Raw genomic sequence first — 14,172 nt, forward strand, 5'->3', positions numbered from 1 at the left:
TACACACAAGTCCAAGACGCATACTCCAGATAACTGAACTTTGCTCATAAAATACTCTTATTTGGAAAAAATACACTAAGAAAAGTGTGTCAAAGCAGTGACCTGTCTTTTCCATTTGCTCAGATAGTGTGGGCATGGTGTCTCGTAAAACAGCTACAGATAACACACGTAGAGCGTTTAGAAAATGTACTGTATAAGAACATTAAGCAAGACTCACAAACAACAAAATGTCCACCATACAATTAACCAACACTTTAAGGAATGTGTAAGACAAGGTAATACAATAGAAAGTGGACAGGGAATGTTTCTGTACATCCAGATATCTTATCATAAATATTAAAATAAATACAATATTTGCACAATACTTAACATAGTGCACATTTCAACTGTGTAAACCATACATTTGGGTTTTTATGTATTACTCTAAAAGTCCGACTTAGACATTTATGGAGTCTATGACATTTCATCTGAAAGCATACATCTAGAAAGAAGTAATATTAAAAGGTCAACAGCCTTTATTAGGATAACAGCCTCATTATCCTAATAAAATAACTACTCTGTCCCACTAATAAAGAATACAAACACTCTTTTCATAAAGAGATTAAAACATGTAACAGTCAAATGATCTCCCATTATAGATAGCACATTAGCTTTATCCACAATGAACTTGTGCTAGCTTTATCCTTAAAGCTAATTTGGACGTTTCTTCAGAAATAAATTCAAGTGGTCGAAATGGATGGACGTGTAAAGTGCGGTTGACCTGTGCTTATACAAATGTGGGTTTGAGGTCTTCTTTGAATACTACAGGGTGTGGGGAGCGGTACAGGCTGGCGTAGCCTTCGTACTCGCTGTCAGAGTCTGAGGAGCTCTCTGAGGACATCAGAGAGCCCCGCTGCAGGCAGGAGTCACAGTACGGACGGTGGTAGTAACAGAAGTCTGTTGAGCTGCTAGAGTCTGAGTCCCAGTACCCACAGGAGTCTCTCATACGTCTCTGGTGCTCATTACCACCACCCGCTTCCACATCAAGTGAGCCATCTGCACCGGGCAAGACTGAACATCTGTGGGACCTTAAAGCACGCCTCCGACGTTTCCTTCTCACCCCATCCTCCTCTTCCTCATCTAGATTTAGTTCATTGTTGTGCACCTGGAGGACGATGCCATCCCCAGTGAGTCCATCAGGGTGCTTTCCTGAATTTTGGTTGTCCCTTTTCTTTCCACAGCCAGTAGCCTCAGGGGCTGGGTAGAAGCAGGGAGGGCTCAACACTCTTCTGGGGGAGTGGAAGGGTGGCCGACGCTTCCTCATAGTGTAGGGGGAGATGCTGGGGTAGCGGAAGAGAACTGGTGGATTAGGGGAGCGTGGTGTCCGCAGGGAGAGAGGGGAAAGTGCGGAGGCTTCCAGACATTTTAGCTGAGATGGCCGTCTGAACATCTGACCCGGTGATCGAAGTGCGGTTTCCATGACTGCATCCACACTCAGCTCCTGGAGAATCTCCTGCAACTGATCGCTGCTAACAAAACCATTCGGTCGAGCATTTGGACCCAGTGGGGATGTTAGGGAACTCTGTCTGTTGAACGTTTTAACCTGTGTTGGGTTTAACCCTCTATGGGATTGTAGCGAAGTGGCAAAATCAACCGTCTTTTCTGCTGTCCCGAGTGAGCCCGGGGACAGGAGAGCTGCAGGCGATTTAAGATCCTCCACCCTCTCAGATGTGTCTCTGCCAGTGGTAGAAACGCCTCTCTTGGTTCTCACTTTTATAAATATCACCAGGGAGAGGAGAAGAAGCATCAATGGGGGCTGAGGAGCTTGGAGCAGAGGGAGGATCAGAGGACATTGGAACAGCAGCAGCAGTGTGGTGAGAGGAGAGATTTGGTGGCGGGAGTTGGGATGAAGAGTCTTTTTGAGGTAGAGAAGAAGAAGAAGAATAAGGGTCTTCAGACTGAACCTCCGTGGTCTGAGTGGAGGAGGAGTTGAGGTTGGTGTTGGAAGAGTCCATGTCCTCGGGGGGGCGGCTGGCTGACATGAGTCGCAGGAGTTTGTCCTTGGCATTGTTCACCTGCTCCTGCAGACTGTCAATCACAGCGTTCTTCTGGAAAAGGTAAGAAAAACACAGTTCACATACACATTAGGGGTTTTATGTCAGTTTGACACCACTGTTGGCTTCAATTCAACCAACACAATCATAAATAAAGGAATTATGTAGCTTAATCCTGGAAACATGTATCAGTTGAATGTATTCAGTTGAATAACAAAATGATACAGTACCTCATTAAGTATTTTTTCATGGAGTTGTTTTCCCCCAACACGTAGTACAATCTCATCCTGGCTGTACACCGAGGGCAGGCTCTTACTGGGGCTGCTGAAATACTTGGCCATCTGACTTGGGTTGTTCTGGTCCTCTTCAAACCGCCGCCACTGGGTCAGCTGCACAATCATAAAATAGTTACATTACACACATGCACCAGTAGTTCATGTTACCAAGAACCATTTGACAGGGGATCTATTGACCAGGTGTGTTTGAGCGTATTGCTCACTATTCAAAATATTTCCTTCCCTTCAACTGAAGAAGCATTCCTTTATCCTGACATAAAGTTACTGCCAGACACGTAGAGAGTCATACACTTGTTTGCAACATCCTACGTAGATTTGAATCATTCCCACCTCCTGTGTGAGTCACAGTCCACTGACAGACATGGCAATGGGTACGCATGTAGAGATCAGAGGGTGTGTTCACCACATTCACTCGTATATTGTAGAGGGGAGGAAGACATCCATCTGTCATCCATTTGTCTATCTTGAGTTTCTGCCTGTCTGATTGATGGTTTTTAATGAAGGTTTCCAGACATAGTGCCCTATGATTAGATGACAGTTATTTTGCCTAAAAATAAAATCTCCCTCCCTCATGGTTTCTGTTTAAGATACTCCGAAACTGCCGGTGTTATCACCAGAGATAGTAAAGAGAGAACAAATCCTGCAGCTTGTATCTAAAAACGTGTTGTTATTTTTTCATGCATCTTGCATTTGTATCACTAGCTGTTTTTTCTTACCTGCGGCACAAACAGCATGCAGTTGGTAGCCATTGTGCAGATAAAAATGGCTCCAGCCACAGTGCTGTGAGACCAGGTTGGGCCAGGCCTGTAGGAAGATGGACACAGGAATGGCTACAGCAGAAAAGAGGGTGACCAAAGTGACGGTTGTTATGATGGTGGGAGACTGTTGACTGGAGGATGGCTGACGTTACTGGTCAGCCCAGCTAGATAAGTCCATAGAGGAGAAGACAACCCTAAGGAAAAAAAGTAAAGATAAATTAAAAGACACAGAATATATAAATCAATCCATCATACCACCATAACAGTAAAGGAATTAAAAGCGGTGTTATGTTTTAGAATTGCATTTCAATAGAATAGAGATTACAAACCTTCTGAACAGCAATAATGATAACCCACAGATATGAGTATGCAGAGGAGCAGGAGTCCAGCTGAGACAAAGAGTAGGAAATGTCTCTGTCCACAACCTAGATCAAGAAGAAACAGTGTAACCATCAGTGAGTTGAAACCCTAATTAATGTGGCTATGTCACGAACATGTCTATAAATAAATACTTTAAGATAGTGGATCAAGAAAAGGACATTTTCATTTTTTTTGTCACAAAATTCAACCTTTTTTTTAAATTTTATGAAAATCAAACTATTGTAATTTGTTGTTGTTTTATTGTAACCAACAAGCATCAGATAAAGATTTCTATAAAATAAAGTAAGCTGTGTCCTGCCCCTCAAACTGTTTGTAGCTTAAAAATAACATTCTAACTTGTTTTAAAAACTTTCTATTCAGCCCCACAAAATCACTATTACATTCTACCTTGACCGTAGCTCCTACAGATCGTGAACACTTGATGGGTCGGTGAGGTTCCAGGCCGTGAGGACCAGCATGTCCACCAGGACCAACAGAGCCACCAAGCCCATCAGCTGGATGTCTCTGATAATCTGAGAAGAAAAGTAAAGTCCCTTCAATAACATACAGATGTAATCATTTGTATTGCATTCTCATCCATATAAGACTGTAACACTACAGTTAGGGAACATTTTGAGTCTCTTTTGGAAGATGAAACAGTAGGAACATTGAAAGAACAGGAGAGCTTGTAGCTAGGCCTAGCAATCCTCTAAACACGGTAATCCTCATTAAATCATTCTGTATATGAATACAGTTTTGCATCAACATACAAAATAATTGTTCTTCCAAGGAAAGAAAAAGGATTGAAGCAACCATATTGATTTGCAACAAAAGGTGTTTCATCATACTCAAGAGGTATACAAAATATTTGAAAAAATCCCTCCAAATGTCTTTATTTAAAGAGCAGCATTAGTGAGAATATAATGAAAATGTAGTCAAACATTTAAATAATCTTGCAACGTTTTTAAAACTTCCTGAATTTACAGCAAATGCTAATGGCTTTGGCCATGGCCCACATTTGGAAAAAACATAATGTTCATTCCATGGTTTATCTTTGAATGCCTTATCCTTCTCAAAAGAAGACTTATAAAATAACATTTAGAGTAAGATGAGGTTGGAGAATGCCTACCACTCTCTTGTCAGGCACTCGCTGGGTGAACACTCTGTACAGTCTCCATGTCTTCCCCAAAATTGGGCCAAACACCAGGGTACTGCCGATACAAAGAGTCCACATCCGGGCCTGGATGAGAGAGCGCTGCATGGTTATCCAACAAAGACTTATCCGATAATATAATGAGGGATTGAGGGGAACCGCAGGGCTTACTTGTAGCACGGCTGTGGATGCTCCACCCTGTGAGTGTGATCGATCCTCAACGGCAAACAGGAAGCCGCTGCTGTAGGTGAGGACACTCCCAAAGAGAGTCAGGACATTCAGGTTGGGACTGGACATCTTCACTATCCTGATAACAAAACATGAGACGACACACAATTGATTAATCAATTCAGTAAATATATTTTCATGGTATTATTCAATGTGTTTCTCCTTGTAGTCTACCTGTTGTTTTTGAAGCGCAGGGTGAAGAGGAGGAAGCAGAAAGCCAGCAGGATGCCACAGGAGAGCAGCGTCCACGCCACGGCACTCACCACCGGGGAGAGAGAGCGCCTCGGTAGCTCCACGGCCATCTGCACACACACATGCAAAACGCTTAACATCAAGTCTAAAATATGACAGGTGTAAATCATATGAATGTGCCTTATAATCATTGCTTTTATAATAGAGAACATAAAAGCACCAAAAAGAAATACAAAGCTTCAGATGGATATACAAACTTTATTGTGACAGAGTAGCAAACATCATTTGAAAATGGTAAAATGTATTTTTTAAATGTTTGAAAGCAATAAAGCAATAGGAAGAGAGGAAATGTCAGATTTCAGACGTTGAAAGGCGAGATGATCATGGAGCCGAGTTGACCCCGCCATGATTACGCCGAGGGTTAAAGTAGGGGAACAGTCTTTCACCGAATGAGTATCCGGTGAATGAGTAGATATGAGAAGCAGATTCCACATCGTAAAAAGAAACCTGCCCCCCCTCGACATCCACGAACACCCCGATCCTCTGGGGCTTCCCTACCAGCGGCACACGGATAGGAGTGCTGCTGAGGGCCCAGTAGCTCTTGTCTTTCCTCATCCCCAGAGCCCAGTAGCCTGTTTCAGGGTTTAGTATATTCCCTCCTTTTCTGTTGACGGACTGAAGCCCAACTCCAATATCCCACTCCGTTTTTGCCCTTCACTTGGACTTCATAGTACATCCTTCCAGAGGAGAAACCCTTCTTTCCCAACACGCTGACCCCTGGGTAAAATCTCTCTGGATCATCTGGGGGTCTCAGTGCTACATCCCCGTGATGGACCTGTTTCCCGTTTCCAGACAGCACCAGTTTGGGATGAGCTGTATCAGGGTCCAGAGTCACATCAACAGCACAGTGCTGAACCCTCTTAAATTCAGTCTCACAAAGCCTCTTCACCTCAGCCTTCACGGTCTCCTCCAGCTGACACGCTACTCTCCTGACTGCTCTCCTCACCGTGCCCACATATACAGCACTCTCCACGCAGGTGTTGGTCCAGTCTTTGGTAGCTGGCAGTGTGGAGAAAGCTGGAAAGCTCTGGATAAGGTAGAGGTCATCTTCGGTGTGTGAAAGCTGCTCCAGCTCAGCATTTCTCCGTCTCAGCTCCTCGATCTCCTGCTCCAGCTCCAGAATGAGGCCTCTTGCCTTGCCTTCAACTTGCCTCTGCTTGGTACCGATCACCTCGACCACCTCAGCCTGACCTCTCTTGACCATGTGGAGCAGATTGTTGAAGACTTGCAAACTCTCTTCAGTCTCTCTGTCTGTGTTTCCTTTACTGAGCTGAACACTTTGATTGATTTCGCTGATTTTCTCAAGTCGGCCGTGAATCATTTCTTCCACCTCTGCATTTAGCCTTCCAATTTGAGCTCTCCTGTCTCTGCTCTCCTCCTCTATAGGTACAGTGTGATGAGCATTGTGGTCTCTCTTGATGCATATCTGGCACACATAAGTCTGGTCCGTGTTACAGAACCGGTCCAGGAGTTTCTCGTGCTTCCTACACACTCTGTCTTGCATGTTCATCATAGGGTTGATTAGGTGGTGTTTCTTGAAGGTGCCTAAAATGTGATGGGGCTCCAGGTGGGTCTCACAGAAGGAGGCCAAGCAGTCAATACATGATTTAAGAGCCTTGACCCCTTTTCCAACACACACATCACATGAAACGTTGCCTTTGTGGCTTGAATATTGGTCCAAAATACTGGCTTCTTCTTCTGCTTCTTTCTTTTCTAATGACTTCTTGAACTGAGAAGCCACGTCGGATATGAAGATGTTAACTTTGAGCTCAGGCCTCCTGTAAAACTTCTGCTTGCACATGGGGCACTGCGACAGATTAGCGCTCTGCCAGTATCCCTGAATGCAGTCCCTGCAGAAGTTGTGCCCACAAGGAGTGGAGACAGGTTGGTTGAGCAAATCCAGACAGATGGGGCAAAGAAGCTGCTCCTCGGTCAGCAAACTGACAGCAGTCGCCATATCTGGGAACACATCCAGAAAGAAAAGCAGGTGGGATTTATAGAAGAGGTTGGCTCCAGTCCTACCATGTTTTCCTTTACACTATGCTATTAGGAGACAGTTGTGCCTGGCGAGCAGTCTACGTCCATTAATAGTAACAAATGCATGGTGTTACATTTCATCAAAGCATACTCCATTCTAGCTGCTGAACATGTTTCATGTTTACCAAGTTTACAGACAATAATCAACTTGAATTATTAGGACATTATAATAAAACATTACATGAAAATACAATCGTTTTAAAATGTTTTACCATAACAAAACAAATACAGCGCAGTTCAGGGTTCCTTTCATATTAAGTGAAGGTGATTTCTCCACTTTGAGACTGATAAGAAATAAACATCACAAAGAGGGAAAGAAATATAAAAGATAACTTACCTTGCTTGTATGTGGTGTAGCACCCTGAGGAAGGGAGTCTAAAGGAGAGTGTTTGTGTTCCCTGTAACAGTCGCTCTACTACTTTAGTTTCTATTTGGAAAGTCACATTAGACTTTCGTGTGCCCGCCTCTTAAAGGCACCAGTGACTGAGGCAATGCTAAAAATAACTATAGTAGTCCAGTGGCATTTCATTTCCAGATCTCCTCTTTTGCTTTGACCTCTTAAGTGGTAAATAGCACTAGATGCTTTGAAATTGTAAAGGTGTTTTTGATATTCCCAATATCTTAAGCTAGGCCCAAGTTGATCAACCGCAGAGTGTTCATCTAATCATTTAATCAAACAACAACAAAATAATTACCCAAAAAAAATGTATATGATGGATACGTTTGAACTATTTTCAGATTTTCTTCAGACCAAACGATTAATTCTACTGTTCCAAAAAATAATAATCACCAGATAATAGATAATTAAAATAATCTTGCAGCCCAAAAAAACAGCGGTGGATGTGTAAACAAAAGCTATGACCAAAATAATTTTAAATGTTGTTTAGTTGTATTGTAGGAAATTCAGCCCTGTGTCAATAATGTAATTGGTCTGTCAAAATAAGAGACTACATATGCAAGTTTAAAACATAGGATAATGTGTTTTTACTCTCTAACCTTTTGAAGGGACAAAAATATTCAGTTGGTCGTCAGCCATGCAGGATTTCATATAGCTTTGACTGCCAATATGTGTTTGAGTGTATATGTATATGTAAGCATAAGCGTGTCACCGTGTATATCTGTTTACATCGAGTCTGCATTCTTAAGATATGTACACTATATTTATGTGTGTGTGTGTGTGTGTGTGTGTGTGTGTGTGTGTGGTGTGTTTGTGTGTGTGTGTGGTGTGTGTGTGTGTGGTGTGTGTGTGTGGTGTGTGTGTGTGTGTGTGTGTGTGTGTGTGTGTGTGTGTGTGTGTGTGTGTGTGTGTGTGTGTGTGTTGTGTGTGTGTGATTACCATGCTGAGACTGCATATTCTCTGCAGAATGTCGATGCCCTCCTGTTGGTTCACTCCGGGGTGTATCGAGCAGAGTGGGGAATCACACTGTGAGCTGCAGTTCAGCTCAGGCTCCATGACTGACCCCAGTCTGTCCACTTTCACACACACATCCTGAGGAACAAACGGATGGTACGTTTTTACATATGACAATGTTATAACTCTATGTAAAACCGATCTTAGCATTCATGCATACATTCTCTATGCCCAGCAGTCATAACATTTAACTGCACATTTATATCCAGTAACAGGAAGCACCCCGGGGATACACACTTCATGTGCAGTCCAGCTCTTTTTTCCAGGTCACACAAAATAGTTGCAAGACTTTTAGCCACCGCAGTGTGGTGCTCTGACAGAGTGGAATACAATGGGAGCATCCATGTCATTTTGCACCACAGTGATATCACAGCAAGGAAAACGCTTTTGATCATAACCACAAATAAATGTAACAGACACTTATTTAAAAAATTAAGATTAGAATAAAAAAAATCCCCAAATAAAGAGTCAAATATTTACCACAACTGAACAAACTGAGAAGCCACAACTCTCTGTGTGACAGGAAGCTTTTTTGTTTTTGCTTATCCTCAATTTCCACTAGCATTACGTCATTACTGAGGCAACCCAGCCAACGCAGGAACACACTGCTGTGACACTGATGTGTGGGATCGGCAAAAGGCAGAGCAAGAAGAATGATAACATTTAACAATTGCATATTACCAAAGCTACAATTTACTTTAAATCGAGTGCCACTCAATCTGCAATCAGCCAGGTTATATAAGGCTTCTGAGAATCAAGATGTTAAATTTGGAGAGCATCAGCAAACAACTGTTTGTCACTCTTGCCACAGGCATTTTTATGAAGCTACCATGTGTACTGACATGTTGCAAATTTGTATTATGCGCCACGGTATCACCTGATACTCTGAGCTGTAGAACAGACTGGGAGTCTGATCACTGAAAGGTGCAGTGACTCAGCTACATGTTGTCGAGACCATGTGAGACCAACTGTATCGATACAAATGGGCAGACAGGTGACTGTTTACAGGAGCAGCGTGTTATTAGACAGCACACGACTCGTCATTGTCTGTAGAATGACTAAGATACCAAAAGCACTCTGGGAAAGTTGGAGACGCAATCAAAACAAAGCGGTTTGGGACATCTTTGCATTTGAACATTGAAAGGAACTGTACAACATGAGTTAAGACTTGAAAGATGTCCTTGTGTAGGCCAACATTATTGAGTGAATCCCGGTGACTGTTTTCCATAAATGAATGGTGTCAACAGAACAATGAAGCTCTCCAGGAAGCATATCTGGGAAATGTCTGGAGTTCCTGTTCATTTCCTGTCGTCACTTTCCAAGTTTAGATCACAGTTCTGCTGCTTCCCGCAGGAAAAGACGCCAGAGAGAGGCATTTCCTTCTGAAAAATAATCCTACCTCTGTAGCTTTCAATTTGGTAGAAAACCTGCCACCCTGCAGGTGTCAACAAAGGTCAGTCAACATCCAGCCATGGTGGGGGTCATGGTGTAAGCAGCAGGAACAGGGCCCTTCCCCAGGCTGGACATGTTTTGACAGAATAGTCATGAGGAGTGTCTTTTGATAGTCCTGAAGGCTAAACCGCAAGTAATACCTGAGCTACTTGTGGCCTTGAATGTCTTGCTTCAATTTAGGGCGGGCCTTACCTGTGAAGCTTAGCTTTGACTCCTTCACTTCCACTGTGGCCTCACTATAACTCTTATTTACTTGAATTGGTTGAAATATCTCCAATATTTAATATTTAAAATATACAATAATATGTCACCCATTTTTACAAACTGAGGCTCCGAGGGACAGAATTGAGTTTGACTAACCTTTTACCATAGTACTTTAAATAAAAAGTGAGCTAAAAGCCCATTCATCGCCCTGTCAGTCCATATGTTTCTCCTAAGATTAGAGGAAAGTCACCACATGCAGGCGCTGCCAGATGTAGCATAATGCCCGGTTAAGGGGCCAACATTGAAACATTCCATGCAGAAAATAATCCGTTTATAAACATATTCGTTAAACTGAGTTAGAGTGAAATTGCTTGCACTATGAAATCCCGCCTCAGGCCCGGCACAAGTCAATTGAGCCACATGGTGCGTTCACAGCCTGCGTGGTTTAATATTAGTCACCCCAATTTGTCAAACGTCATAAGAATTTCCTTTTTGATCTGAGTCTGCACATCTGCTGTATGAGACCATTTAAAGCAAAACACCTGACGAAATGCGATTGGTACATTAATAATTCGTTTACAAAGAGAAAGTTATTAAGAAACTATACAGAATTATTGTATGCCCAAGAGAAATTCATGATTTTAGGCTTTTGTAGACCCACTAACCACGTGTATCGTGCAATATCTTAATCAGTTGTGATCTCCATCAGCAGCTAATTAATTAACTGTTTATTTACACAATCCTGTTGTTGGTGGAGACGCGTAAAACATGTGCTCAGCTTCGGTTGCATTGATACAGTTGCACAGTTTAAACCTATTATTTCGCGGAATAAGACATAATGACATTAACGAGTATGCTGAAGAAAACAAGGGGAAAGTAATAAAATACAAGTTTAAAGTAGCAAACCTCGCGTCACCAAAGCGCACGGAGGATCCCATCAGCTCGTCCCGCTCCAGACTCCATCGATCCAGACTCACAAACTTGCAGTACAACTTGGAATTAAACGACTGGGATAATATGTTACCTAACATAGCTGAAAAGGTCCCATAGCCCGCACTCTAGTAATAACATTCCCACGGCTTAATCTGTCCGACAAACTGTCAGTCACAGCACAAGAAGATCCTGCCACTCAGGAAAAGTTCAACTGACTACTGAGTTGGGAGGCGCGCGCGTACTCGCTTTCTCTCTCTCCTCTCTCTCTCTCTTCTCTCTCTCTCTCTCTCTCTCTTCTCTCTCTCTTCTCTCTCTCTCTCTTCTCTCTCTCTCTCTCTCTCTTCCCCCCTCTCCTCTCTCTCTTCTCTGTCTCCTACTCTTTCCCTACCCTCTCTCTCTCTACACACTCTCTCCCCCTCTCTCTCTTGTTTCCCTCTTGAAATTGCTTTATTGTTGACCGTAACTCTTTACATTTACTCTATTACTCTATTCATGTATAGCTATGGAAGTTATAGCATTTCCATAGCAAATGTGAAATAAAAACAAAAAAACGTAGGTAAAATAGGTAAAGATCTGTTACAATGAAGAAACGCATTGCAAAATCTAATTAAACATGTTTAGGCTATTTATATGCAGATATGGAGCTTAAGATAGCCAATTTCGACATCACTTGTTCCCCCCCCCCTTCTTATACCTTTTCAGCTCTTGCTGCCCAAATGGCTTTCAGAGTGTGAAGTAATCCATGTGGGGCAGGGGGGCTGTGACAGTGTGGGTAGCATGCTGCAGGGCCCAGGGGACTGGGTGGCATACGGGACAGGGCGGCACACTCTGTGTCCACAGTGCAAATAAATACAGTGAAAAACAGCAGGTTTTTTTGTGGAAAGAGAAACACAAATCATTGCTATTTTTTTTCCAAAAGCAGAGAGATGAACAAAGTAGCTGATCGGCTGGTAAATCACACACAAAGACAGAAAAGAGCTCCTTTCTGTGAGCAGTGAGCCAGCAGAAATATTATTGCATTTGTTCCGTCAGTCGTAAGAAGCATAAAGGTGTTATTAAGACGTCAAAAAGATTTATAGTGTGAGCCTACAAACAGGGTCATTCCTGATGAGGGAGTGTCACCTCCACTGACAGCTGGAGAGGAACAGAGGCACAAAGACAGATTACTAAAGAAGAGGAGAATTTGCAGATATTCATTAATTCAATCATCAATGCCATCACTTAATCGCACGCACACACGCACGCACTTCAATTCATACTGCTTATTCTCTTTATGTTTGGTTTTGAGAAAATGTAGTTCCCTGCATGCTTAAACCCAAAATCCTTCAGGCATTTAAATACTATGGTAAATCTCATTTAAAAAAACAAGGGGGGCGTTAACATCTATCCAACCAAAAGTTTTTACTTATGATGAGTAGCCAATCATGTCCTCTTTCAGGATGGACTTTTGCACCATGCAGTTGCAGTTTTTGGCAATTCAAGCAGGCAAGTAAATACTCCGTTCAATACAAAACTATGCCTGAAATTCCTGTGAGCTTCACATTCTCTAAAAGAAGCTCAATGTTTAAACCCTGTGGAGAATGCAACAAAATAAAATGTAGTTATTTTTTTAATATGAAGCTACTTAAGTATGTAGGTTTCTACTGGACACAGATGTGAAAATACTTCTTAGTTTAAAATAAGAGCCGGGAACAAGTATTGGGCATATCACGCCACGATGTTTACCATCACAAGCTAAAATCTCTAATGGTAAGGTTAGTAAAAGTGCTTTTCTGTACTTGATATTATTCTTCTGTTTACTAATGCTGGTACTGGGTCCACTATTATTATGGATTCTGATGTCTACAATCATATCAAAAACCACCTAAAAGCAAAAACACATGACAAACTAATCAGCATAAATTTGAAAAGCTGTGACACAGAAATAGTGAACTCTGGAAGAAAAGAAGACAGCTGCCTCTACTCAACATCACCTGTGCTTTCTGATCAAATGACACCACCCCATTGAATGACTACAACACAGTTGCCAGCTCTGTTACACCCAAAGCGTGGCAAATCCTCTCAGGTGTCCTCCAAGATCAGGTTCAAGATGGACTGTACCAGCAGCAGTTGGACTGCACCAATGCTCAGATTACCAGGATCCTGAATATTTCATCTGGCGACACAGGGCTCACTCAAAAAGCAGGAGTCAAGAAGCTGGATGAAACAGGACGCGTGTCGCTCTACTGAGGTTACGGGGTATCAACTCTAACATAAAGATGTTCTAATTAACAAACACAGGTGTCACATACAGTTGCCAACTTTTTCTACTGCCATATTGTGCATCAGCTGGAAGTCTGCCAAGCACAATAAAAAACAAGTGAGGCTTTCAATCCAGTGACACACAGTTTCCTGTTGAGCCCCTCCTGACAGGGAGCAGCAGCACCGTTTCCTCACATGGAAGCAGCTGTGATTCAATACCTGGCCACAGCTCCAGTATTCTGCAGCGTGTAAGACTGTGTGGGTGTAAAGGCATTGTTTCGTGTGTGTGAAGCATCTCCTACCCCCTCCGGTCTTACACTGTCCTTGGCAGAGCCTGGACGCTCCCCTGGGACATGCCCAGGTTTGCCCACTAACACACAAAGACAAATCCCTCTCTGGGACGCTGAGGCTCCTCCTGCTGGGTTGCTATGGACCTGGAGGCTCATAGTGGGAAGCATCAGTCCACTCACTCTACTTTCACAGCTGATTTTAGTTTTTAAATTAAGCGGGGGAAAAAACAAGTATAGAAACGAATAAAGCAGTAAGTGCCAGAAAATGTGCCATGTGAAATGTTTTAAAGCTCATATATGATGTCTAGTATGTAGTCATAACTAACTTGAAACCTGCATTACTTGATTATTTTTGGAAATAAGTGGAAATACTATCTAGCTGACAAACTGCCCACGATGTTCATTAGCTAGTGGCTCACTTTCTCTGTCTGGTCTCTGATGTTTGGCAGGTTTAGCAGTTTCCTGGATACTTTATTCCAGTTTACATTAAAACATATTTATTAAAACATCTTTAAATGAAGGTA

General features: G+C 42.5%; 2 protein-coding genes across 2 annotated transcripts; both read right to left on the reverse strand.

Moving 5' to 3' along the window:
- gpr156 (G protein-coupled receptor 156) lies at positions 1-8,654 on the reverse strand. The gene is given in 14 exon segments (XM_034109322.2): positions 1-1,738; positions 1,740-2,087; positions 2,264-2,422; positions 3,046-3,114; positions 3,116-3,213; positions 3,216-3,260; positions 3,263-3,281; positions 3,417-3,512; positions 3,856-3,890; positions 3,893-3,980; positions 4,577-4,687; positions 4,772-4,907; positions 5,003-5,130; positions 8,454-8,654. Coding segments are annotated over 14 exon segments (2,421 nt in total). The 5' UTR covers positions 8,571-8,654; the 3' UTR covers positions 1-766.
- LOC117466191 (E3 ubiquitin-protein ligase TRIM68-like) lies at positions 5,259-7,541 on the reverse strand. The gene is given in 4 exon segments (XM_071207047.1): positions 5,259-5,404; positions 5,407-5,728; positions 5,730-7,039; positions 7,455-7,541. Coding segments are annotated over 3 exon segments (1,656 nt in total). The 5' UTR covers positions 7,038-7,039; positions 7,455-7,541; the 3' UTR covers positions 5,259-5,378.
- Positions 8,655-14,172: the final 5,518 nt, after the last annotated feature.

Source organism: Pseudochaenichthys georgianus, chromosome 21, assembly GCF_902827115.2.
Source record: "Pseudochaenichthys georgianus chromosome 21, fPseGeo1.2, whole genome shotgun sequence".
NCBI classification, from domain to species: domain Eukaryota; kingdom Metazoa; phylum Chordata; class Actinopteri; order Perciformes; family Channichthyidae; genus Pseudochaenichthys; species Pseudochaenichthys georgianus.